At 43.4% G+C, this 27,840-nt stretch overlaps 1 protein-coding gene across 2 annotated transcripts; it reads right to left on the reverse strand.

Annotated features, from left to right (window-relative positions):
* Positions 1-9,854: 9,854 nt before the first annotated feature.
* papola (poly(A) polymerase alpha) lies at positions 9,855-27,755 on the reverse strand. 2 transcript variants are annotated; one of them, XM_062550364.1, is made up of 23 exons: positions 27,574-27,755; positions 25,408-25,578; positions 25,151-25,217; positions 24,959-25,040; positions 24,668-24,777; positions 24,388-24,441; positions 24,165-24,276; positions 23,479-23,568; positions 21,949-22,087; positions 21,769-21,841; positions 20,792-20,912; positions 19,598-19,682; positions 17,163-17,216; positions 16,851-16,970; positions 16,503-16,612; positions 15,988-16,118; positions 15,585-15,721; positions 14,136-14,203; positions 13,654-13,820; positions 12,638-12,775; positions 12,330-12,383; positions 12,185-12,220; positions 9,855-11,717 (listed from the first exon to the last, which is right to left on the reverse strand). In XM_062550364.1, the coding sequence occupies exons 1-23, from the start codon at positions 27,579-27,581 to the stop codon at positions 11,622-11,624; spliced, it is 2,223 nt and encodes a 740-aa protein (XP_062406348.1). In that variant the 5' UTR covers positions 27,582-27,755; the 3' UTR covers positions 9,855-11,621. The 2 variants fall into 2 exon arrangements, with proteins under 2 accessions (XP_062406348.1, XP_062406347.1); XM_062550363.1 differs by having other exon boundaries at positions 12,330-12,386; positions 27,574-27,754.
* Positions 27,756-27,840: the final 85 nt, after the last annotated feature.

Genomic DNA, 27,840 nt, shown 5'->3' on the forward strand with positions numbered 1-27,840 from the left:
ATTCTTTGTTAGATCTTTAGTCCTCACAGTGTCGCAGTGTCCTAACTTTATATCACCTAAAAAGTTCCCTAAAAACCTGCTTTGGGGACTTCTGAATGCGGTACCTGATGAAGAGCATTTTTCAATACATTTTTGTGACAATCAGCTGGTCAGCAGGATATTATGGGGAGGGTTCACTTTTTTTCATCCTTTGAAATGCAGTGGACTTGGCAGCTCCACAGAGGGCCTGTAGACTAAATCTATATATATATATATATGAGGAGTCCAAATGAAACAGAAAAACTCTCTCCGATTCCGCTCTTAAGAGGCTCCTGCGAGATTCGTCCCGTGAGAGGAATGAAACGCTTCCATAGCATGAAGAGGGAGCGAGAGAGATCAGTGACTAAAGCAGGCCATCCCGAGGGAGTGCTCTCCGAGTTGTAATTTAAAAATAGCAGTTTAATAACAAGCCATACTTACAGTGTATCATTAATCTCCAAATTAATGAACCTACCCCCCCCCCACCCCCCCCCCCCCTTCTCACATCCTGAAGAGAGACAGAGAGAGAGAAAAGAGAAAGAAGGAGAGAAAGAGAGAGAAAATCTTTTCTGCTTTTCCAAAAAGGCTTGTGAGACTGAACTATTTACATATTACGTATATGTCTGGAGTGGCTAGCAATATGAATACATTGCTAAATGAATACCAGTATATTGTTAATACTGTTATTTCACGGGCACGAATCCCTTTACATTAGTTCATCGGTAGAATTGGTCTTTCTTATAATGACACAATTTCAGGGACTGCCATATGGCTATTTGTATCTAAACACCAAAATGTCAGCTAACATAGTAGCAATGAATTGTAATAAGAGTTATTAGCATTTTATGGCCATTAGTTCATCAATAACATTTCATGGGCTAAATTGACTGAATTAATGCCAATAAAATGACCACATTCCTTAATTATTTACATATGTATGCTATATTAAGCGCATTAGATTTAGCAACATAACAGCAAACCTAATAAATGAATTATACATGGAAATCATATGAAAAAAATCTCATTAAAACTATTCCTCACATGAAGCCTGAAGTCAAAGTGTGTGTATCAAACAAATTAAGTGCGAAAAATTCAATCTCTCGCCAGCCTCTGAGTAGTAATAATTCTGTGTCCACTGAGAACTTGAACAATAACAATGCGTGACTGCAAGCAAACCTTACAGGTAGTGCAAATATCCAGAAGCAATATAAATGTAGATAAATAAAATATGAGGCCCTTTCTCTGTAAACCCATCGTTTAATTACAATGTGTACGTGCATGAGGGGTATGTGCGGGGGTTGGGGTTGGGGGCAGGGGAGGATTCTAGCCTGTTTCATATTTGAATGTTGATTATATAGTCCATGGGAGAAATGAGTGTGTTTCACTAGATGGTAGCTAGCAAAAGAAGGACCTCTCACCTCTAAGGTCTCCGTACTCGGTCAAGTAGGCCACACGGGCTCTCAGCATCTACAGTCGAGGGCAAACAGAGCAAGAGCACAGAAATCCCATCAGACTACATGCAAGCAGTACACAAGCAAGCCAATTCATCTGGGCTGTATGACAACACATTAGGGGTTGTGTCACAGTGCGAACATTAAAGCACAATGACAAAAACATGTCCAAAACACTGATGTGAACCTCTCTTCAATTATGGAGATGCAAATAGGGCAACATTGTCATGGGGGTAGCCACAGCAAGTTGTGGAAAGTAACTTTGTCAAAGACAAAAGAATGTTCGCTAAGTGGCTAGGCAATTAGACAGGAGAGATGCTACTACTATCAGACACTCATTCCCTTCTCCATTAAAAAGTTGTGGCGAACTCAATATTCTATACATTTTTTTCCGTGCAACTGTTTACAGATTTAGAAGCTATTTACGGAGACAAACTCATTCACGTTAGCGTCGCAGGCATGCCTTGATAAGTGAAAATGTTACATAAAAACTAAATGAAAAATGTTGCCAAATCGCGGCGGTAATCCCCCTGCAAATAAATAATCCACTATCTAGCCAATTGGAATAGGGCGCTAGCATCAATGATCCTCTATAAGGGAGACTCAGGGAGGCTATTATATAACCTGCTCTATCTCTGGCAAGAAAGGGAAGCTGCTCTCTCTATCTGGGGTTCATGCAAATGCAGTCCCTGCAGATTTCTGCACATTTCAATTAGCTTTTAAGAATCATGATGACTGGTATTATGAAATAAAGTCTCCCAGTAAAACCGCCTATAAGAGAGAGAGAGGGAAGAGGAGAGAAAAAAAGCAAACAGATCATGTCTGGGGTCAACAGCGACGTACACGACTTCTGAGCAGGTATATTCATCCTCTGCAATAGAGTAATAAACACTGAAAAGACATTTTGTACGACAAAACATTTCTGTGTCAGGTTTTCTGTTTTTCAGATGCAGAAATAAGTTGCTAATTTTGTCTGTGCGCTTCCTAGACAGTGCAGGTTTAATTGCTAATTGTTAACCGGGAATGAATGCATTTGCATATTAATTAGGGAGCCCATTTACATTTTTAATTTGCTGCCTTCAAAGGGGGTGAGATAAAAGGTCGCACAATTTTAAATAATTTATGCTCCATTGCTGAAAAGACGCTGAAAAGAAGTGCTCAGCTGATTTTAACCCCTGAGAGCTTTTACAGAATAAAGCACTCCAAAAATTGTTTTTACAAATCTAATTAAATGGAAAAGGGCTCTGAACCAGACCATAGAGGAGAGCCACCCAGCAGAGAGGGAGAGAGAGAGAGAGAGAGAGAGAGAGAGAGAGGGTGAGAGAGAAAGAGAGAGAGAAAGAGAGAGAGAAAGAAAGTTGAAGAGTGGGTTGAGGAACCACAGGGCACTAGAGATGGCCCTCGCACTATTGAAGAAGGGAGAGGGCTGAGAGTTCCGGAACCCTCCGTCAGGGTTCTGAAAAGACTTCTGTCACCCCTCTGGATGCAAGCGAGTTGCCCGGCATGTGAAACAGTGCTGCCTTCTCAATCAAATGTGGCAAAAGCGAAGCACTGCAAGTCACACTCCACTGAGCCCAAAGCCACAAATCAGCCACTACAGTGCTTGGGAAGATGTGTCTCCTTTGTAGCCATAGAAAATTGCGAGTTTCATTTGGGATTTTTTTCTTTCTTAAGTAAGTCTTTTATGAGGGGAGCAGTCCCTTGCTTGCAGACTGGTAAGAAGGTGTCTTCAAAACAAAGGACTTATTTAAACAAAGGCGTATGCAGTGTGAGATTATCAAGTAAATGTTCGATCACAATATTCATATGCCGTTGCTATGCCAACGTCTCCTTGTCATTCATTTTTCACTGCCTTTTTCCCCTCTGAGTCTGTGTCAAATGTGACACATATTTACATCATACTGTTCTATCACAGGACTTCTGATACCTCACACGACAGCGGTCGCCGGGGCAACTAGCTGCCCCTTTTTGGCTCAATTAGAGGAACACCACTACAGATGCCCGTGTCGCATGTCCCTTCAGAATTTATTTTTTCTTCTTTTCTGCGCCTTTTTTCTGACTGAGTCTCACTTATCCCCCCCCTCCCCCTTTCAAATTGCCCACATCCAAAAACTAGTTGTGATCATGACTTCTCCCTTTTGTGCCAGAGATCCTAATTACACGCCCCCAGACGGCGCGAGAGGCAGGGCACTTAAAGGCGAGCGCATCGCACGGCTTCATTGTCTGCTTGGCATTTGGTCTTTGTGCCCATGGTCTTAAATTACATCCTGACAATCTCAGTGGGCACAGACACAGGGAAAGCGTAAGAGTAAGAGGGGGGTGGGAGGGGAGGGGGGGGGGTTTAGCGGGCATGGCGGTCGGCACGCGCCAGTCTTTCTCTCCTTCTCTCTCTCTTTTTCTCTCTCTCTCCCTCCAAGGCACTCACACACACGCTCTTAAGAGAACCGGAGAAATCACTGCCGAAAATTTGCCAGTTTCTCATGCTCACTGATTGTTCAGAATTAGCCGCACATTCCACCAAGAGGCGACTGCACATCTGAAAAGGACACAAATGAGGGGCCTGATCGCATTGCAACCCCCCCCCCTTACCCCATCCAATGGCTGCCGCACCAAAAGGCACATTCAGTCAGGCCCAAAATTAAGCGAACCAACTCCCATTCAATTCAGACGCCACTGAATAGGAAAAAGAGACGTGAGGATGGGGACTGTGTGTGTGTGTGTGTGTGTGTGTGTGTGTGTGTGTGTGTGTGTGTGGAAGAGGGGGGGAGAGGGGGGGGGGGGATCGACCCTTGATTGAATAATTGATTTTGGTCCGTGGTCTATGTTTAAGAAGGATAACTAGACATGCTCTGGCCCATAATGATTGTAATTACGGCAATGACTGGTCATGTCAAATATGACACTGAAAGGACTGTTATTAACCTTTATTATCTGAAGCAGGGGAAAGAGAGGAGGCAAGAGGGGGGAGAGAGAGAGAGAGAGAGAGAGGGAAGAAAATAGATTCTACACATTCCTATCTGTTTCTTTCTCTCTCTCTCTCTCTCTCTCTCTCTCCCTCCCTCTCTCTCTTTCTCTTTGCCTCCTCTCATCTGCGTATTTCACCTCAGTAACACTGCTGATCGCTTGAGTAGACATAATTGTGCTAAGCTCAGTGTTGCTGATGTAAGGTGGCTGGTTAATTGACTGTGCCGTGAGAGGCACTGAAGTGTCCACAGCTTTGATTTCCCATCCCGTCCCTCCGGCAACATGCCTCCCACCCCCCCCCCACCCCCCCCCCCCCCCCCCCCCACCCCCCAACAACTCAACCTCATAAAAGGACCTCAGCTGACACCGGCTGATAATTGATATAAATTGTACAGGATAAATCCAAGCAAAACTTGTCCAATTCAACAGAATGGGAGAGAGGAAAAGAGGGACAGAGAGACAGAAAAAAGTTCCTTGTTTTTCTGTTTATCCCCTTCTCTCTCTCTCTCTCTCTCGCTCTCTCTCTCTCTCTCACACACACACACACACACACACACACACACACACACACACACACACACACCGTGTTCATTATCACCGTTGCCTGTGAGTGGCGGTGAACTTGAAGAGCCTTGCAGTGTTGGACCAGGTTGTTTTTCTTTTTTTTTTTTGCCTTTTGCCAAGCTCAAGAGCGATGTTCAAATCCGTGTCATCGTGAAGACCAAGCCTCATTGCTCTCCAGACAGATTTCCAGAAAAATAACTGCCAGTTTGGCAGCTGGCCTCATTTGCATATGCAGGCATTAATTAGCTGGTGCGGGTGTGAGGCTGGGTGTGACTGCCGGGCAGCATGCCTGGGGGAGGCATACATCTTGGAGGGTGGGGGGCAGTTCAGGGTGTTAAGGGGCACCCCAAAATACACACAGTGCCCATCAGGGTCCCGGAGTTATACAAACCTCTGCTACCTCACGCTGGGCCAGAGTGAGTGAGTGAGAGAGAGAGTGAGAGAGTGAGTGAGAGAGAGAGAGAACCCATATCTCCATTGTCAAACAAAACCCCACTAACAATGAACTCCACCTAGCCTCTCACAATGATGGTACCTTCATTTGCCGAAAACAATTCTCAATTATTCATACAATCAATCCTGAATACCAGTATGTGAAGTGGCCATGAGTCTCTCAGATAAACAGACAGGCCCACCTCACACTGGGCCTGTGTGTGTCTGTGTGTGTGTGTGTGTGTGTGTGTGTGTGTGTGTGTGTGTGTGTGTGTGTGTGTGTGTGTGTGTGTGTGTGTGTGTGTGTGTGTGTGTGTGTGTGTGTGTGTGTGTGTGTGTGTGTGTGTGTGTGTGTGTGTGTGTGTCATCATATATTTACCCATTTACTCTTCCAAAGGCAAAAACAAGGCTAGTAGGCTATGGGAATGGACACCGTTTAGTCCAGTGATTACACTTGCATACATAACGACGTGTCCTAATTTTACTGAACACTTAACTCAAACATTGTTAAGCGAGCTGATCCAGAGTCAGAGGATTTAGAGGGGAAATAGTAAAAATTGAAGAGAGCAAGTGCTAGGCCTACTGCTAAGCGAAAGCACAAAGGTTACGGTTAGCAGTGCGTGCTTCGTGCGATGGGAGATGTTTTTGGCAGGCTTCTCTGTCCGTCTGCCAAGTCGCTCAATTACACACACTCTCATAAAGCACTTTGCTTCACTCCAACACCTGAACAGTGCTGCTCACAGACTTAAACAAAAAAAAAAACATCCCCGGACATTATCATTTAAATGTCTGGGCTATTAATGGCTCACAAAGGGCAATTTGCATTGCATTTTCAGAAAGCACTTACCGATACAGTGGCATCCACTGGCATCCTTCCGCTTGGAAGGGACTTGTAAACTACTTCTATTGTCAGTTCGAACCATGCAGCTTGAAAAAAAAATCTTTCAGAGATTAGCATCCAGAATTTTCTTTACGTTACTGGTAATATGGAGCCATGTGTGTTAAGGAAGCACCTGCATTACACCGTGTAGTGCAAAGCCGTGGAGCACTAAAGTTCTTGACACATTGTGAGAACAACAGCGACATCTACAGGACAAGTAGAATCACTCGCTGAGTCGTTTACTATCCGAGATGGGCTGAATGCAAAATTAGCCTCTATTTCCAAATGGCTGAAAGAATGAGTGAATTGATGAATGTGCAGACACAAAATAGTCCGTATCTTTGTCTACAGCACTCTTATGTTAAGTTTAAATGTGTAATTATTTACTCTTTACCCAACATATTTATCATCGATCTGTGCATAAACTAGCATCTTTATCAATAAATTTCTGCAGCAAAAACACAAATGTATTTGGATTTTTCCACTGAACTGAACACTGAAGTGTCTGGTTGTACCCAGATTCTATTTGTTAATGTCTCCCCCAACATTTCACTTACTTGCTCCCCTCACCTCCCCTGGTCACAACACTGCAGGGCATCCATCTCTCCAGAAGGTCAAGCCCGGATCATCCTGAGGTCCCATCTCCCTGATACTCCGATCAATAACAGCTGTCTCCATCCTGCTCAGAAGTCAATCTGTAATCTACATCTGAGGCAAAAGGTACCCTAAGATATTAGATTTCAGAATTCAGATTTTTTTTTTTTTTTTTTTTGCACAATTCAGTAAGGCGAGACTCAGATTATGAAAATAGTACAATGGATTAGAGAACTAGAGAATATTAATCATCTCACTTAACCTAATCTGTAATCTCATTGTTATAGCCTATACATGAAGTGCAGGGCTTTAGCTAGACATTTAAGGCGCCTCAAATCCTCAATTTACATGATTTTAATCTAAAAGAAAAAAAGAAAAAAAGGGGAAAAAAAACTCTGTCCGGGCCGTTCCAGAACTCCTGGACCTCTATATGTTTCAGAGCTGTCCAGCCCTCACTACCCTCTTGGTCAGTGACCCAGCTGATAGGCCAGAAAAAGGGTGACCTTCGCTGCAAACTCCAGTCCAGCACCAGCAAACACCCAGAGCAAAAAGAGAGGAGGCAGTCAGAGCAACTGCAGGCACTCACTTCCTGATCACCTGCGGCGATGTCTCTTCACACAACAGCAGCAGCAGCAGTGTCTCATTTGCAGGTTTGGTCAGATCAGTCGAGAGAAGGTTGCTTGTTCACTTCACACCCATGGCTGTTTTGATCAGTCGGAGGGGAGAGGGGAGGGGAGGGGAGGGGAGGGGAGGATTGGGGGGGGGGGGGGGTGGCGGGGCGCAGTAGACAGGCTCTTTCATTTTCCCTGCACGTTGTTGGCATCTTCCCTTTGAATGCCGCATTGTTTTAGCACAGAGCCGTTCATTAACGTGAAGGACGTGCTTTTATCACCTGTGTGTGTGTGTGTGTGTGTGTGTGTGAGCGTGTGTCAGGGTGAGCAGGCTCGTGCTTTTTAAAAAGAGAGAATGGTTGAGGTGGATAGACAGGCCTGCTGTGAGAGAAGCCAGTTTGAAAAGAAAAAGTTCAGGCATAAGATGGGTGTGTGTGTGTATGTGTGTGTGTGCACGTGTGTGTGTGTGTGTGGGAGCGTTAAGACGGTGCTCATGGCAACTTGAGAGAACAGAGGCTGATACGCAGGCTGATAGATCACCCTCTAAAGATGGCGCTCAGTGGGCCCCCGGGGGCCTCAGCAAAATCCCACAGTGAAGAGCGCGGCGCGGGAAGAGCGCGGCGCGGAAAGCTGGTGGGAGCCTCCTGACCTCGCCCAGCGCAGGGGTCGAGATGGACGAGCCCCGCCCCGTCACACAGATGCCCTCCATCTTCCATCAGAGACGCGGGCTCGCTGGCATGCGCCATGTTCACGTCTCCTCCCGAGACCTGGCGTCTCTTTCGCGCGCGCGAGCTCTGCTACCAGACAACAGTGCCAACGTGTTGCCGTGGCGAGAGCCTGCTCTTCTCCATCACCCGGGTGGGGGCAGGGAGGGGCAGGGGAGGGGGGGGTGGTTGCCAGGGAGTCGCCTCCCTCCCTCCCTCCCGACGCCATCCATCTTCCCCTCTAACTGTTCCGGCATATGGAGGCCCAGCAGGAGAACCAGGCTGCACCGGCACGCGCTCCTGCCACCGCCCCACGCGAGGGAGCGTTCAGCCGGGGTTAGAGTGCACGCACACCCCTATCCAGGAAGCCAGGCTCTTTCCAACACCCCCCCCCCCCCCCCCCCCCACACACACACACACACACACACACCACCATCACCACCACCCCTTCTTCCCACGGATGAACTGACACCTCTGGATGCCGGCCTAATGCGGAGCTAATTGATGGGAGGCACGCAGCATCCCTGACACCAGTAGACAGGGCCAGCAGCAGACCCGCCGAGCGGAACCGCAGGAAATGCGGACTGACGTCCAGTCACGGTGAGGGATTGTTTTGCGCATCCGTGCAGGTAACTCACTCGCAGACGGGGCGCAGGGTGCAGCAGCTTTGTCCTTGTGGGTCGGAGTGTTGGATTGGATCAAACAGGGAGAAATGGGAGGGCTGGGGAAAGCAGGCCGTTGACAGAGAAGCCGCCGTGCCGTGATGGAGAGGGAGATTTACTGGGGCTCATTAACCCATCTGCTCCTCACGAGCACAAGTGTAGGATTGCACTGATGACACAGAGCACAGAGACAGGGAGCAGTAGGTATCTCTCCCGTCAACAAAAACAGTCTCATCCTCCAGTGTCTACTGTCCAAACCAGACTTCCTTCAAATACTCCCCCTGCTATTTGTGTGTGTGTGTGTGTGGGGGGGGGGGGGGTTTTACATTCTTTTTTTAACATGCGGCTGGCTGATCAGTTACAGTGTGTTTGAGGGGGCGAGGTGGCTTAAGCAGCACAAACAGTTGCATGGAGTCGGACACGGCAAAATGAAAGCATATGTCCGTGGCGGGGAAATGAAAACACAGATAAATATTGGCAGAGAGGAGCGATGGCTGAGTCGCATTGTCCCTGTGAGACCGAGCATAATGATATTCATAAGGGGACCACCTACCGAGGCACAATGAAAGCTGTTCCTTAGCAACAAAATACATTTTCTTACGGGCAGCGTCTTGGAAAATTGTCCCGATTGTGTTGCAGATGGAAAACAACACTACCGGTACTTAGAAAAAGAAAAAAGGAGAAAAAAATGGAGGTTTTGAAGGGCTATATGGTCATCTACCTATTTGCTTTAAATAATGGAAAATACAGAGGAAGATTTTAAGAAAACAATTGGTGTATTTATTTAACAGGAATTGGAAGACTGAATGAATGAGTGAATGACAATGAATTCATGAATAAATGAAACGATTTACATTTTCAGATCAAACTCTATTGATATACCAAATAATGGAGCCATGTTTGCCTCAGAAAAACTTTTCCTCCAACTTTCCAACCTCCTAACATCCTTAAAAAAAAGATTCAAACTGCATGTCTTTATGCAACATACACCTTTATTTGAGGAAAAAATTACAGTATCCTTACTTTTACAAAGACGGCTAAGAAAAGTTGAGAAAGGAGTAAGTACTGTAAGACCCCAAAAAGGTGTGTGAGCAGTGGTGATATTTTCTCTCTCCCCCCCCCCCCCCCAGTGGAGAACATCAGGACGTCTCCGTATACAGCACTCTTAGCTTTCCTCACAGCACCATCAAAACAAACCATTAAGACAAAGCCACGTCTGTTTATGCAGAGACACAGAGAAAAGAAAATAATTGTGAAACCTGAAATCTGACAAGATTTTTTTTTTTTTTTTAACTTTCAAGAACCATACAAACAGAAGCCCTTCGTCTCTGTAACTATTCTTCATTTCAAAAAAAGGTAATTGCAAGCTCATTCCATCTTCTGGGGCACTCAAAAAAAGAGAGTGTGAAAGAAAGAAAGAAATAAAGAAAGAAAGATAGATAGAAAGAAAGGGAAAAAAATCAATTGGTCATCAGCACTAAACATACATAATGGTAGAGATTACTGTTATTTTAACTGCATCCACTGATACCACGTTCAAAAGAAACTATCCAAGCAAGCGCTTTCTGTATGCTCAACTCAAACAGCTTAAGGTCTTCTCTTTGTACCTTATAATGGTTCTGTATGAGCCACGCACACACAGAGCAATAAGAAACACAAACGTGTACTTCTCAACGGTCAGCTACTGCTGATCACAAACTAAAACAAAGCAGTCGTTTCTCCAGCAGTCTCTAGAAACAGCTCGGAGCTCTCGAAACAGAAGAAGAGGAAGCTGGAAAATGGTTTCCAAGATTGGTCGAATGATTTTGCTCGAACCTGCAACAGTCTAAACTTGCAGGGGAATCGCAACAGTCACCTGCCCAGTTTGAGCAACGCCCTTAAATGATGAGCATGAGACACCCTCGACACTGACGGACAACACGGAATCCTTGAGTCTTGTCACGCGATGCCGTACGACTGCAGCAGACGCAAAGTCAAGGTGAATTGAACTGACCTCAGAAATGCGGATATGCAAACATGCCACAATATACGTCACCATAAGACCTGAGCACTACATTGTTTTGTTTTTTTGTTTTCTTTTTCTTTTTTTTTTACAGCAATGTCCGTGTTGTCAACAGACAAATACACAACAGGCAAAAAAATAGGCATCTGTGTGTATACATAAACTTTTCTCTCATTGTACTCCAAAGCAGGCAAACACACACACATACACACACACACACACACACAAAAACACATACACACACACATATCAACCCCACCCCATCCCGTGCACACACATACGCTTTCAGTCTCCACATAACTACGCGTGAAGACACAACAGAGTATTTGTGCGTCAGTCTGTTCTTGGCGGGAGCGCGAGGAGAGTCGAGGAGGGCCGTTTGGCGTTGAGGTTTTACTCAGGGGACTTCTCATCCGAGGGGCAGCTCTGCCCTCTAGTGGACAGAAGCGGATGTGGCAGTGAGGGGCGCATCATCACGCTGCATCGTCTCCTTTCCGCCGTTAGACATCCTGGCATCCTGAGGTGAGGACTAGGGGGGGGATCTGTGTCACACTCAAGAGAAGGTCGGACTCTCTGTTGGGGTACAGTATATGTGAGGAGGGTGAGGGTGGGGCTGGGGGGTCCAGGCGGGCCTCCTCTACCCCACTCTCCCCCCTCTCCTCGGCCCACTGAAGGTGGCGTGAGTCTGGGTGGGGTTGGCCGGCTGGCCCCCCGGCTGCAGTCTGTGTGCTCTGGCACCCTATCTGCTGAGGCGCAGCTTGATGGAGTTCTTCAGCACTGGAATGGGATTGGCGGGGGGCAGAGGCACGTCAGACAGGTCCGTGGTGGAGGCCCGCTGGGGTGTGAGAGAGAGAGAGAGAGAGAGAGAGAGAGAGAGAGAGAGAGAGAGAGAGGCAGAGGGGCCGAAGCAGACAGAGAGAAAAAGAGAGAGAGAGAGAGAGAGAGAGAGAGAGAGAGAGAGAGAGAGAGAGAGAGAGAGAGAGAGAGAGAGACCAACATCAACATGGATGCTTTGGGAAAATTTCTTAGTTTGACTTAACTCTCATCGGAATGGCACGATAAAAGCATGCCGTAATTTCTCAACTCTTAACCGCAGCTTATACATTGATTTAACAAAATTTCTTCAGCTACTGTATGAGGTTAATACACGGGGGCAGCTAACATGGTAGTAAAATGGTTTCGCTTCTTTTAACTTGCATAAAACACTGTCCTGCGGCTTCTACATAATGTAGACAGGAAATGTACACAGGAAATGACTGCACTGATGGGTAGAGACCAAACATATAAAGCAATTAAGGTTACCTGATCTGATGCTGCTTTCTGCTCTGGGTCCAGCTCCTGCAGGGACAAACAGACTCACTCAGTAACCCACTTTAGCACTAGCTTCATGGTGCTGTGATGAAGCCTCTCGAGACTTAGTACGGCAGACACTTTGTTTGATACTGACCTTATTGTCCGTCTCCATAGCTTCATCACCTTGTGAGGCCATCTCCTCTTCAACCTGCTGAAATCCAGAACATTCATTTGTACCCTTACAGCATCAAAATTAGAGCACCATGCAGGCAATAGGAAACGAGTTCATTCATTCACGTGTGAAATCACTCAAATAGTGAACGTAAGTTAAACACACTCATTTCACTAGAGTGGTGATGACAGATAACATAAGGTGTGACGTGATGGCGTGACCGATAACTGCGGTTGTGAAAATCAGATGCACTGATTGGCTGAGTGAGACACACAGAGTCTTGGCCCTACCCCCTTGGCTTCGTCCTCTGCTTCTACTTTGGGTTTCTTGCTCTGGTCCTCGGGCAGCGGGGAGCCGGGCCGCTTCACAGGCAGGGCCCCAGAGGTGGGGGAGTCTCCGCTGGGGGCACTGGAGGGCGGGGCGGCCATCTTGTTTTCAAAAGACAACAAAGGCAGAGGCAGTGGTGCATGATGGGTACGGCTGGCTCATACGTCACATCTAGTTTTACTCTTACTCGTTGCCAAACTAGAAACATACAGGATTAGGTCTAGTCCTATAGACCCCTTCACAACGGATAAACATTCGGAGTGGCGTGACGTCAGTGGCGGCAGAAAAGTTAGACGGCCATTGAAAAGCACTAGTAATGCGGCTAAAATTAGTCCGTAATTAACCTTTGATGAAATGGCTAACGATATTAAAACAGTATGTACATACACTCAGTGTACGGGATTGGGAGGATTATTTGAAAAACTTTGAAAAAACGTACGTTATCAGGTGGGATCATTCTGACAGATCCCCATTCTAAGTGAATGGAAAGAAGACGTAGCAAGATTGCCCTCCGTTGAATGGCCAGATATTTATAATTACGTTATTGAAAAACCGAGCGTATACAGTAAGGAGAAGTGGCGGGTGTATAGATCATTGGATATATAACTATGTCCCAAATGGTCATGTCTAAGATTTACAATACAATGACATATCGGAGGAGTTTAGCGTTGTCGCTGATGGCAGTTGATGGTTGTTTTGCCGCCAGCGAACGTAGTGACGTAGGCTCAGCAGGGGTCTATACCAAAAGCTCTTTTCAGTGGAAACCAGTCCACAACGCTAACTTAGCTCTTAATTAATTGCTACTTTAGAACAGGTTATATTAATATCAGATGAAAATATCAAATGTGTGCATTCCATCTTTAGGACTCTATTGAAATGCACCATATCTCCTTCAACTCAACTAAGAGAAAAGACAAAAAAGAAGACGGTTGGTCTTGAGTGGGAGCAGGTGTGCGCATGTGAGCAGGCCCTACTGTACCTCCTCTGCTTTGGGCTTCTTGCTCTTGTCCTCTGCCGGTGGAGCTGGCGGAGGTGGAGGTGGAGGGGAGCAGGCCTTGGGCGCTGCTGGAGGCCCCATGGGAGGGGGGCTGCTGCTGGAGCTGGAGCCTTTACGCGACTGGATGGATTTGGGGGCCGTCGGCACAGCTGTTGGGGGGGGGGGGGGAGAGAGACACAGCAGGTGAGAGTGGGCTGGGGGCTCAACCCTGAAGAGGAGGAGCACAAGGGGGACTGAGACGTATGAGCAGAGGTGGAACAGTCCAGCTTCACACACTAAAGGTCCGACCACGTACTGGCTCCATCTGTGCTCTTAGCACAGGGCATGTCACTCGCCGCTGATCTACCTGGCTGAGTTGTGCTCAGTAGAACCAGCATGTTTAAGTGAATGGTCGGAAAAGATACGCAGACTTTTTCTGTCTGAAGTCGGACTTCCACCTCTGCACCTGGGCTAAGCACACGTACGTGAGGTAGGGGAGGTGCTTCCAGAGGTGTCCATTTTGTCTGAAGCAGTAACCATAGGTCCTGTGAACCTACAAGACACAATTCGGAGGAAAAACAAAACACAAGTAAATACCAGTTGATGAAGACAAATTAATTCCTTATTAACAAATTAATAGATATGCAATCTAGATGGACATTTATATATATATATATATATATCAACAGAAGATGTAAACAACACCCTCCACATTTACTGGCACCGATGGTAAAGTTATAGGTAAATGAAATGTATAATACCTGGTAAAACAAGCATTATAAATAATCTTTTGGTGACTTTATGTTAATGCATTTCAATATCGGAAAGATAAGAGAATACATTGAATTACGATAAAAAGGAAAGTGTATTATTGACCTTTGTAAATCAGGAAATGGCTATTAAAATAGGCAACTGGATGAAAATGCTTATATTTACAGTTAAGACAATAATTGAGAGGTTGAAATAAAATGGAAATGTGACAAACATGCTTGGACAAAGAGCCATGGTTATCTTGCCCACACACACACACTCGGGAGGATGGCGAGAGAAGGAGAAAAATCCTTAAGGAGTGATGTTGGAGAGTTACAGAAAAAAAGTCTCCAAAAGAACTCTTCATGTTCATGCTAACAGATTATTTAGAAAAGCCTTTCCTATCACTTAATTACAAATGTAAATGGCTGGAGTTACGGAACCCTACAGGGGTTTTGTCTGGAGTTTAATTTTTTTGTCAGATGAAATGAAAATTGAGCTTGTTGAACACAGTTGAGTTTGACATATATAGAAAAATAACTATTATGAAAAGAAGCCCATGCATAACGATATGCAGGGACTGTGATATTGTGGGGCTGTTAAATAAATAAGAATGGTCTGTGATATTGTGGGTTTGTTTGTATTCCAAAGGCTCCTGGAACCTCATTAGGATGAAATGGTATCATGAACTCAGGAAAAAAAAAAAACATTTTCAAAATAAATCCATCAGTCTCTGCCAAGATACTATAAGTGGGTCATGATTGGATCATCCAGCGGATCATTGAACCCTGCCCCCCTCCCCCCCCCCCCCCCCCTGCACACACACACACACACCTCTTTTTACAAAACTTTACCAGGGGTGCCTATGCCTATAAATGTGGAGGGTGTCGTAAATGGATATTGATACTTCACTTGATACTACTGTGCTCTATCTGCCGAGCTGCACTGGACGCGAAACAGTAGTGCTCCGCTCACAGAACATATGCTGCCAAAATGTGCTTCTACTATAATCAATGGAACTGGCTTCACCAGATGTACAGCGACAGCGGTGTTAACATAAAAAAAAAACAGATCTGTCTTCTACAACTATTTTTACAGTCTGGAAACGGATCTGTCTTCTACAACTATTGGGTACCCCATGGCTTGTAAGAATAAAGAAATGAATTGGTGAACAAATGTCCTACCCAACGGAGCCAAGAGGACTGATTTTATTGGCTGCTGCAGGCACAGAGGGAGGGGAGGGCACTGACAGGCTGTTGTCACTGTCCAGTGACAGGTCCAGGCTGCTGTCATTCATTGGCCTTGGACCCTCTGTTGAGTGCTATATGGAAAGAAATAGAGAGGCATGGAAAATGTTTCTAGAGCTTTCAACGTCAAACATTATTATTAGTTTTTAACGATTTATGTATGTGGTTTAGAGACAGACTTTGGCCATTTCACTTGGAGAGAGTCGTTACCCTCTTAATATTAGTGGCTGGTGGATTATTTCGATTTGCGAAAACAAAGCTACAGAGCTATTCTATCAGGAAGTTTACCACTTCCTGGTTTGTGATGAGATGAAGGTTATGCGGAGGTCGTCTGGCTTACCTTCCTCCTGCTTGGCCTGGTCTGGATGACATTACTGGGTAGAAGCTGTTGGAGCTGCTTTCTCTTCACATGTTTGGCAGTGATCTTCATGTCCTGCTCAAACATCTTGCTGCTGATCGCCTGACGGTACACTTAAAAGCAAACAACAGAAGTGGAATTACGAATCAGGAATTGTAATTAGTCAACAAATTTGACTAACAAATTAGTCAAAAAGCACATCACGGGTGCATGGAATCATGTGAAGGTGTGCTCCTAACAAATGCAGTCATACAGAACATTATAATATTAGAGTAAGAGATTTGCCAAAACAGTCTGACTAGAAAAAAAAACAAGAACACGTTTTGCTAAATATTTTACCATCTGACTCAACTAATTGATAATTCAACAAAAAAATGAGAAGCTTGTTTGAAACATCAATGTAATTAAAACGCAAGCAAAAGCTGAAACAATGTACAGGGCAGAAAGACTCAAACAAGGGCAACTGAAGGCATACTAATTAAAACAGGAGAACTTACCAGTGTCTGTGAAGGACTGGATGTCCACTGTGAGGTCCACATTGAGGTTTTCGGACCCCTCCATTTTCTTGAAGACAATCCCAATCACCCACATCGTGCTGAACTCCTCTCTGTGTCAACCAAAGCAACCAAAACAAAGACATTGTATTCTGAATAACAATAATTAAAAAATGTAAGCTGTCCGATCACTTTTCACATTCCATAGTATCGGTGAAACCATTCGCAGAGTAAGTAGTTAAAGAATACTAACATCTTATTTGTTGTAACAATATTATAAACCATATTGTAAGTGTTGGCTTTCAATCACAGGCGTAAAAAAACCCCCACATGACTAAGACATAGACTCACTTGTCGTTGCCTTCCTTGGGTCCGGGAAATGAGTGTGCATTAACATGTGCGAGCGTGATGAACTCATTCTTCTCCAGGTTCCCCACCAGGATCCGAATCTTTGACTCCACCAGGCCCACCCTGCCAAGGGAAAAACCTGTCAGTCGGTCGGTCCCCAGTACGCAGCAAACACAGCAAAATTACAGCACTACGGCATAACAAAGCAGGAAACAATAAAATGAAGATGTCAAAGTTCTACAGAAAAGGGCTACAGCCAACTCTACCTCCTCCCCCCTGGTGACATGTTTGGGGAGTGGGCAGGGCAGTACTCACCACTCAAGGTGCTGCTTCTCTGTCGGCGCGCTTGCTAGCAACACAATATAATGCCTTGGAACATAAAACAAACAGAACATTGCTATTACATCCTTTAGACAAGATCCTGAGCACCCAGACAGGGACCCCTGGGTCAACCATTTGCACGTCTTGAACACTGTAGCACTACCAGGCAGAGGAGATAGTTTCTGCCTGTTGCGGTGAATTATCTTTTTTTTGTCCAGGAAGGCCGTATCAACAAATATAAGGCTGTCCAAAAGCATGCGTGTAAAGTCAAGTAAAACAAGCAAATAAAAACTTACAGCAAAAAACAATGTGCAAATACTACACTGAACTGCAATAATATCTCTATACTGGATTTATGAAAAATGTTAAAAAGGCAAAGTGACAATCCATTTCCTGAACTCAATTAATTCCATAACTTGACACAAGAACAAACTCTGTTCAAAAGCAGAAAATGGCCACTCACTTTTTTTTTTTTTACCTGAAAAACTTTTAATCATGGCATTACGTCATTAACAAAAAGCTGATAAGAATCAGACTCGGTTAAAAGGCTTTTGGATTTTAAAATACTCATATTGTAAAAATACTATGATACAGAAATATTCACTTAAATTCACAGAATGCAAGTGATGAGTGAAAAAAAAGTTTGACACCCAGATAACATTAGTGATTTATTAATTTGTTACAAATTTTGGGGGTAATGAAATGGATGAAAGGATGCTTTGACAAACATTGCTAAGTGCAGTTTTTTTTAATTGCTCTCGTCCACAATCTGGGTCACATTTAGTGGTTCCCAGTGCAGCAGATCCCGAGGCAGAGTTCTCACAACTCCAGGGCAAAAGCTGGGCCCAAAGGGAACCCATGAGGACCCAGCAGCACCACCCTCTGGGCTATGGAGGCACTGCGCCTTGTGTCCTCTTCAGAGGCCGAGGGCACAAAACTGCCACGCCACTGGCCTCTGGCACGTCAAAGTGGCATCACTTGACCCTCCCGACCCTCCCCACCACCCCCACCACCCCCGCCAACACACACACTCAGAGAGGACGTGGTTTAGTAATGCATAATAAATGCTCCAGAGAAGGGGGGGGGAAAGCTACTGCTGCTTAGCAATCTATTTTAGCTCCTAGTATGATCCAATTAATATGGAGGTTGATATGCCAACTGATGTAATACGATGTAACTATGTAACATATTCTGGAGCGGAATAGAATGGGGGTGGGGGTGGGAGATCTGATAACACTGTCTATAACTACAGGGTCATATTGTGACTGAATTTTAATTTTCAACCACTCAATTTTGCAATTATAAGCCACATCATGTTTTATAAGGAACATTCAAGCATAAGGTGATCCTTTCTGCATAAACTGAGCCTTTTTGTCGGTCACCAATAGCATATGCAAGCAGTGTGCCTAAATGTACTATTCTAAGGGAATCTGATGGGGCTACTTAAAATAAATGAATAAAAACAATGCCCATGGTTTTGACCCCTGTATGAATTAAACAGGCTAAATATTAGCCTTGGATCTACTGACCTGCTGCTTTGGCTATCTGATTCTGCTTTAGACTTAAGTGACTGCAAACTTTTGGACTTTGTCCTCTCAAGTACAATCTCTAAGGCTTCACACAAAGTTATATTTCTTAGATCATCATTACTTAATTTCAGCCTTACTTGTCTGAAATTGATTCATGGTAGAAATACACCAAGGAATGGTGATGGTTGAAAAACAACTTACAGTAATTACACACCACATTACACATTGCTATTCACACTATATACTTAACTATAGGGTAACTATTTCTGCACTAAGCTGACCCAAACTGGCATTTGCAGAACTGTATCGTACACAATTTAGGTCATGATACAAAAACAAATGTGTTAGCATGTTGACCCTACAATAAACCCCACAGAATTAACATAAAACAAAAGAGGGGAACTGAAAAAAAAAAAATCTCTACAAAACCAGACTAACAAGAAATACATAGTACAAATTGTGAACTAAAACATTTTATTAGGAATTGCATACAGTTTCAAAAGGCACAGTAAAAAAAATATATATCAGTAGAGGGCAATGCAGCCTTACATGTGTCATACCTACCTTTGATTACTACAACCATTGGAAAAGTTTAATACTTTCATCATGGGGAGAGTATATCCTCAGTGGTGATACTTCAAAAGTTTTATACGAATAATACTTAAATCATGCCCATCATTAAGAAATGGAGGGATATCATTTTGCTCAGAATAAATAGTCAGCGTTGACTGCATAACTGTACTTTTATTTCTTTTAAATTCAATTATCAATAGATCACATATAAAAAGCATATAGCGTACTTTGGTGGTGTGTTTGTGTGGTGCTTTGAAAAATAAATCTTTATTGAAATAACTTAATCTCACCATGTGTGGCCAACAGGATAAGCAGCTCAATACATACTTGTATTTCTGAAAGAAGTTTGGTGCTTCATATAGTTTGGACCATTCTGCTTTACTCTGCAGTATTTCATCCGTGATGGCAAGACCTGCAGAAAACATACAAGCGTCATGAAACACTCCGATTTCCACCTGATGCTGTTTCCCAATCAGCCGAAATCAGCATCTAAGGCAGCTTCAACTCAGCAACACTGTTTTCAGTTCCTTTTTAACCCTTGAATCTACATTCAAGCAAGGGAAGCACACATAAACAGATGCTCCATACAAAGTTGAGTCAAACCCTTTAAAAGTCAAACCAAGCAGTTATTTATTATAGATGTTTGTCCAAAAGGGGACCATCTTCGACTCTTTCTTGCACTTCAGCCGCACACATCGGCTTCATGTGCCTCTTCAGATTGCTGTAAGAGAGGTTATTGTCCACCTCTCTAAAGCCACTGAACCATCAGCTACTGTTAGTAATCATTTTGAGCGGTCAAGTAAAAGGTGACCATGATCATGACCACATCACCAGTAAAGATTAGTTTAAGAGCTGGTGGCTCGCCAAAGTCTGAAACAAAACATCAACATCAAACAGTCCAATGGGGAGTTCAAGAGAAACGATTTTCAACGAGAGATCCAATCATTTTGTTTCAGCTAAGTCTGGAAAAATAGTGTGCAATCTGGAACTGTCATTTCTAAACGCAGTCCAGCTTTTGGTGCTCTGCTGGGTTGCCTAGTGAATAGAGTGCGTAAGTGAAAGTGTCACGTTGTCCCGGTAACACGATTTCCTGTTCTAAACAAACGACCTGCAAGTGGCATTTTCTATTGCCTCACCGTGTTGTCTCTTTCTAAATGAAAATAAATTAATTTAAAGCGGTAAAAATCACTACCATGTCGAGGAGTTTATGTATGCTTCTGGTGTACTAAAACGAGACATTCACGCTAGCATGAAAAAAAAAAGTTTATAATGTAACAGTAAGTTGGGCTAATCTATGATTACATGGAGTTAGCTAATGTCAACCGATGTCAACTCGTAGATTAATTTGCGCAAAAACGTGGCTTTTTCTGTAAAACAATCATCTGGCATAGGATTTCACATTGTGAATTTGGTTTGTCTAGAACAGAAACTTCGGTTGTTACGGAGACGTGACATCACGCTTACGCACTCTTATTTAGAACTCTGACACATGAAAAGCAAACTCCACAAAGCGCAACAGACCCTGTTTAAACTCGTCCACCATGACGGCCCGGGTGGAGGCAGAGACGTTGTAGGTAGAGTTCTGCTGGGGGTACGCCGGGGTGATGATGGGCATGAGATGGTACCGGTCACTGGGCGTCACCTGTGGGGCAACAACATGCTCACTGTCAGCATGACACTCTTGTGATTATGTGGTCACTCCCTGGCTATGCACTTAAAATGTAAGTCCGGTGAAAATCAAAAAAAAAATGTGTTTTTCTGAATGAAAATGCATCAACTAAGCCACGGAAGAAGTATTTTTCGTTGATCACGCAGTACAGAGCTAGCACGGGCAGTTCCGAGACAACAACCCTATCTGAAGCACAGAAATGTCACGCGAGATCTCACACGGTACTGCGTGATCAACGAAATATACTTCTTCCACGGCTTAGTTGATGTATTTTCATTCAGAAAAACACATTTTATTAAATTTTCACTGACTTAGACTTTAAGGCCAAAGCTCAAGCTCTGCTTTCAAGTGTTCTGGCATAGTATAGTAACAATAATACCCCTAAGTATCGCGATACCAATACTTAAACAATACCATGTCAAAAAACATTAACAAGAATAGGTCTAGATCCTATATGACATAACAGGAAAATATGCCTTTCATTAAAATCTGTTTCAAATGTCTTTCTAAAAAATTTAAATAGTACTAATAAAAAGGGACATTGTCACATTTTAGGGTACCGTGGTACCTTTTGAGTATCGGTGCATCATGCCGTACTATTAAGGCAGCAGGTAGCCTGAGCAAATGACACTAGGAAAGGCCTCAGTGTAGCAATCTAAGCTTTATTTAATACTAAACCTAATAATGAATATAACCAACATGCTCTGCATGGAAATTGTGTTAATTCGACAGTAATTGTGCAATGCAAATATAAATATAAATGTATATGTCCACTTAATTTATCTAATAAATTATGGCCAGAGGTCAAAGAAGGAGTTGGTGACTTTACCCTTGGGTCCCAGACTGGAAGATTAAGGTTGCAATCCTCTGGTTGCTTTAAGAGAACCGGGTTGGGCCATTCCCTTTTGAAAAGACAACATGGACCAATTAGAAAGACATTACAGCCTCTTCACTCATCACACATGAATCCCCTATGTCAATAGTGCCAGTGCAACAATCAATAGCATACCATTTTGAGAAGACTAGGAAGAACTTGTGGACCAGGGTGGCAGCCACAGCATTGGGATACAGCTGACAGGTCCTGGCCACCAACATGGCCCAGGACACTCCACCAAGAAATCCCAGGATGTTGGAGTAGATGTTGTGACCTGATACGATACATTACAAAAACTGTTACATGGAGAACTGGGGTAATGATAGTTCAACTGGTATAACCCCATTGGACCCAAATTTGAATGGCGATCGAAGACTTATGTCTAATGTGGCAAACACATAGACCAAACATTCTCCACATTGCTGAAAAAAAAAATGATATCTTGCAACAAAATATCTCATTTTTCATTTACCTAGGAATCACCCACATCTAACACTACCAGCCCCCTATTACTCATTTTGGGTGTCACACAAGTGAGTACAGGTGTGAACAAGAAGGTGGAGATGGTGGAACTCTTGGTGGAGTTCACACCTACCGAGGGGACGTGTTAATGATGTTTCTTTAACATCCCTGTGTGGCATGAGGCACACCTGTGCATATCTGTGCAATGCAGAATTGTCAATTTATGCTCCAGATAAAGCACCATCAGGAACAAAGCTGTTGTACAAAGATGTTGAACGGGAAAGGTGAGGAAACCCGCTCTCCATCTCCGGGAAAGTCTTTGAGCACGGAGAGCCGCTGTCTTGTAATCTCTCCAGTTTTCCTGTACATCACACTCCACTCTCACCAATGCAGCGGACGCAACCTAGCATACGCAGCAGCAATGCAAACATATCGCAATTTCCCGACTATTAGCCGCGGCTTATACTGTGCATTGATTTTGCAAAATTTCTTCAGCTATGAGGTTAATACAGGGGAGCAGTTAATATGGGGTTAATATGGTTTTGTTTCTTCTAACTAGCATAAAACACTGTCCTGCAGCTTATACACAATGCGGCTTATATGCAGGAAATTACTGTATTCTATGTGGCTGCCGTTCTTTCGTACACCATGCCGTACGTGGTAAATAAGCAAGGTGACAGCAGCTGCATAAATCGTACATCATATCCCACCTGCTGCAAGCTCTACCCTGACACCAAGCCTCTACTCCGTCTAAAATCCATTCCTAATAGCACGTCAATTTTCCTTTGAAATGTTCTGGTCATGTGTGACAACGGCGTGTGAGGTTTGTGAAGCCAGTGCTTCCTTTGTTGCCCCAAAACACACCAAACGCACACAAAAAAAACCCCAGACTGAACTCATGTCACCAGGGAGCCAGGGCTAGCCAAAACAATTCTACTGTGTCAAGGGCCACGCTGCAACCAAGAGGAAAATGCAACCACATACATTTTCTTTTTTCTGCGCTAATCCAGTTTACACCACAGAGATAACCAAATGGCATTTGGGGACCATCACATGGCACACCCAATTATCTCATCACAATGTTGCACAGTCCTCAGCCCAACAAAGTGTTTTTAACCCCCCCCACCTCCCAGGCAAACATATACTGACACACTCAACAGAAGCCAGAACAGCTGTGAAAGTGAGTGAACAAAAGTAGCTTACGTTTCGCCCACAGTTTGATGGCTCTGAGGGTGAGTCTGAAGTTGTCAATGTTGGGGACCAGGTGGAGAATTTCATCAGTCACTCTACAACCTATAGGATTTCAAAGCATGGAAATGAGGTGATCAATAACAGCACAAGTGTGTTATCTGACTTGAATTTCAACAAGAACCAAAATTTTACTTTATTGGCCAAGTATTACAGATGTCTACCACATTGCTCCATGTCCTCGCTTTGACTTCATTTTCGATTTTGAGGTGCCTTTTTTTGATGAGATTCTCAATCTTTTCTTTTTTATTATATTGCTATTATTGCATTTCTTAAGTTGTTTACTTTTCTTGCCTTATAACCATCTTGAAACTTTATTAATTTCAAAACTATGCACTTGGGTTAAGTTCATTCCTACTGCAAGCTACTACGTAGAACAGAGTCATGAACATAGAACATGAACACAGTGAAATGAAATAACCCAGAATTATAATTTAATTATTTTAGCAGCCTCCGAAGAGACACAATGTCAAGTGTTTATGGTATATTGCACTGTTAATATGTGTTTTATGCCTTAACATAATTTTGGAGTGTAACCAGAACTTCTTTCGATCCTAAATTACGATTCAATATCCGACTTACAATCAATATCATGACACTCTTACTGGGCCTGAAGCAATTTGGAGAGAAAATAAAATTACCATTAAGGCTCCTTATGCAGCGAATGTCCAAGTTCTTCAACAAACTGTCATCTCGTAGGTCCAGGTTCTCTGGAATGGTTTGCAGTGCTAATCTTGCAAATAGGATGTCAATCTGTCCAGGTAATGCAGCAACAGTGACAAGAAAAAAAAAAAGTCACTCCAAAGTCAGCCCACTTTGACTCAGTGCTGTATCACTCCATGTTGGTGTAAACAGGGGTCCTACCTCTATGCCATCGAAACACAGCTTGATCACTGGGACAAAGGCCTCTTCCACTGCCTGAAGAAATAACAACCACAATGAGCCAAATACAACTTCCATTCAACTCCTCTATGACCCATTTCAGACTGACACATTGAAACTGGGAGCTCCACAGTAGCCCTCTTGATTAGCTCAACCAACCCGACTATCCCAACAACACAAACAACTCTCAGGATTAGATCCAGTACAGGATTGAGACTGAGAGCATGGTGTTATAACGTGTACCCTGTGGAGAGTTGCCTACCCGCAAATCCTTCACTTCCTCCTGCTCCCTCAGTTTCTCTTGGAAGGAGGAGAAGAAGTCAGTCCGCTCCACATGGCGAGGCGCCACGCAGAGAGCATCGATATCAGCACCTGCAGTAAGGAACATTATTAAAATGGAGGACAGAGTCAAGTCCCTTGTTCAGTCACGTTCTTGTCATCCAATTGGTGAATACTTGCATAGCCCTCTACCTTTGATCTAGAATTAAACATTTGCTTAATACATACAGGTACGTGAAAGTACCTTGGCTCATAAAAGAGAGAATACCCATACCTTTAGTGTGAACTCCCAATCTGTAAGAGCCAAAGGTGAAGATTTTACCTCCAACTGTTTCAATCAATGAAGCAGGTAAATTCTGTTAAAATGGAGGACAAACAAAAAGTTCAGTTGGTAAAGAATAACTAAATTTATTCACAAAAAAATCTAACATTTTAAATCAACTTGAAGTCAACAATACATGGCAACCTTTGTTTCACTGATTTCTCGAATCCACTCTTTCACCAAAGTGTTTAGCTTCCCCAACACTAGGATTCTGTTGAATAAACAAAATACACCATAAGTCCCATCACCTTCTCCCTCATTTGTGGTGACAGTGACAATAGAGTAAATGTTCACTTCTCTCTTATGCACAAAACACATACAGTAATCTCCCACAAATAAGCTGCATTGTGTATAAGCCGCAGGACAGTGCTTTATGCAAGTTAAAAGAAACAAAACCACACCTGCGCTGAAGCTCCAATTCTTCCTCAAACACTCCAAAGGGCTTGAGGGCCTCCGTGAGTTTCTGAGTGAGTACCAGGTCAGCCTCCTTTGGCAGTGCCAGGCTGATGGGTGAGGTGATCCCATAGTGCTTGGTTGGCTGTGGTGCTCCTTGCGATTGGTTAGTGATGGGGCTGTGGGAATCAATCAACATATATACTGGTTATCAAAGGCCCATTGACATACATTACGGGGCTGCCCTTAGAAGTAATGAAACAATGACAAATAATCTTTTGTAATTTTAAGAAAACTACAAAAAGGTAGCTACTAGCTTATGTAAGGGATAATGGACAATATAGCATTTAAGTATCAGAAAGATAATGCACATACCAGGTGGTAATGACACCTTGAAGTGAATCATCTTTCTTCTGATACCCAAATACCGTAGAGTCCATGATCCCGCTTAAACCACTTTTGTTCAGTTGCTACTATAATTTCTGTCTACTTCTTTCAGCCTCCCATCGACTCATTTCTCACAAGGAGATTGGCAAATTGATAAAGTGTTATGCAGACAAAAAACTGAACCTACTTCATAGCTGTGCAAATATCTGAAAAATAATTGACATTCCAAGCAGTGGTATAACTAACTTCTAAACACTGTATGTCAAACTCCACAAAGACCAAAGATCAACAAACATAGACTGATGGTGCACACTAGCTCAACTGTTGGTGTTTGTTTGAATTTGTTGCTGAACCTTTGCTAAATGTTCACCCTGTCACAGCTCCAAATTTATGATATTGATTTCGTGTTTTTTAGCTTCAGTTCAACAGAACTTTTACGGTCTAAAAAATGACCATTATACAGATCAGAATATTCCAAGACTCCTTTAAAAAACAGAAAAGATCTAGCCCCAAGAGAGCATGTCCAAGCTAGTTAGATAGAATAAACTATATTGGACCTTGATATGTTTCGTTTAACTAAATAGCTTCTTACACTAAATGTTATCAATCAATCACTTAAATCACTTGCTGCTTTTAAGTTGTCCTGCTAACAAGCCCTTGAGCCCCAGTGCAGACAGCCCAGGTAACGTTGGGTTGCTCTGAGAGTACTATGGAGCAAGAGTGTTCATGTACTTACAAATTGTAGTAGTTTGTGAATATAACTCCAATATTATTCCACAGTTTTCTTAAACATTAACTATTCTATATGATGCAACAGCAATAAGAATACACAAACAACTAAAACATGTTGTCTTTCACTGACGTTCTGAAAGTGCAAATTATGGCTACAAATCGGTCATTCTCCAACCTCAAAAGCTAGCCATCTGCTGAAATATTCACAAACGAACAACATCAATCTAGTTAGATTAGAATAACCTGTTGGCAAATGAAACCCAAGTGTTATCAACTTTAGCATCAGAAGTAACATTATCTTCATTTTACTATTTCTATCAACACAAAAACACAGGGTCAAAGTTCTTACACTGTATAGCACACAGCGTTGACGTTAACCCTAAAAGGCCCATGTTATGTTACTCCAAAAGGGCTAGTAAGCAAACCCAGTTTACGGTTATGTGAAACTGTGGGTACTCAAAAGTCCTAAATTGACAGGCCTGGTCCGCCTACGCTGCCATGACATGGACTATGCTAACTTTAGTTAGCTGATTATGTAAACTTTCAGGAAGGATCCTTTCCTATTTTCCTTGTTTAGACATATATCTTCTCTCATCTAACAAGTGCATTCCACCTCCAGGCCCCCAAACAATCACAGCTCATGTAAGCTCCCACCCGAAACATATTTGTTCAAGACAGTAAAATGTCAATCGACAACTAATTTTAAAAATAGCTTGTTAGCTACTTAGCACGGTAACGTTAGGTATTGTTAGCCGGTGTCAGGCAGTCATGCTGAATTATCTAGCTAACGTTAATTCCTAGCACATGTCCAGCGTGAGTTCATGAAAGCATTGTCTAGGTATGATAGCTAGCTACCAATATTGCTGCTCAAGAGAATTCTTGAAAGGAGAATCAAACTGACTGATAATTCATACGTGTCTGTCTGTATCCAGAGGCAACAGTTTGACATCAAAAGCTGCATTGTGTGCGCCCAACTTTCAAATATAGCTAATGCTAACAGTCGTTTGCAAGCTGTGATCATTTGACGCGAAGAGTTCAACAAGCTCAGTACTTACAAAGGCATTGTGTCGACCTCTGCCAGCAGGTACTACTGAACCTTTCCAAACACCGTTTCCATTTTAGTTGTCACATGCATCAAGGGCATGCGTTTAAAAATGAGTATTTTCAATAAACTAGCGAAGGTGTAGAACAAAGATGGTTGATGGGCGGAGCAAGATACTTCATGTCTGGGAGCAAAATGGGGACAGTTCCGGTGCACCGAATTCTGTGACCGTCTAATTTTGTGACTCTAGGGGGCGCTGTTGTATTGTGTGCAATATAGG

This window comes from Sardina pilchardus, chromosome 12, assembly GCF_963854185.1.
Source record: "Sardina pilchardus chromosome 12, fSarPil1.1, whole genome shotgun sequence".
Classification (NCBI taxonomy): Eukaryota; Metazoa; Chordata; class Actinopteri; order Clupeiformes; family Clupeidae; genus Sardina; species Sardina pilchardus.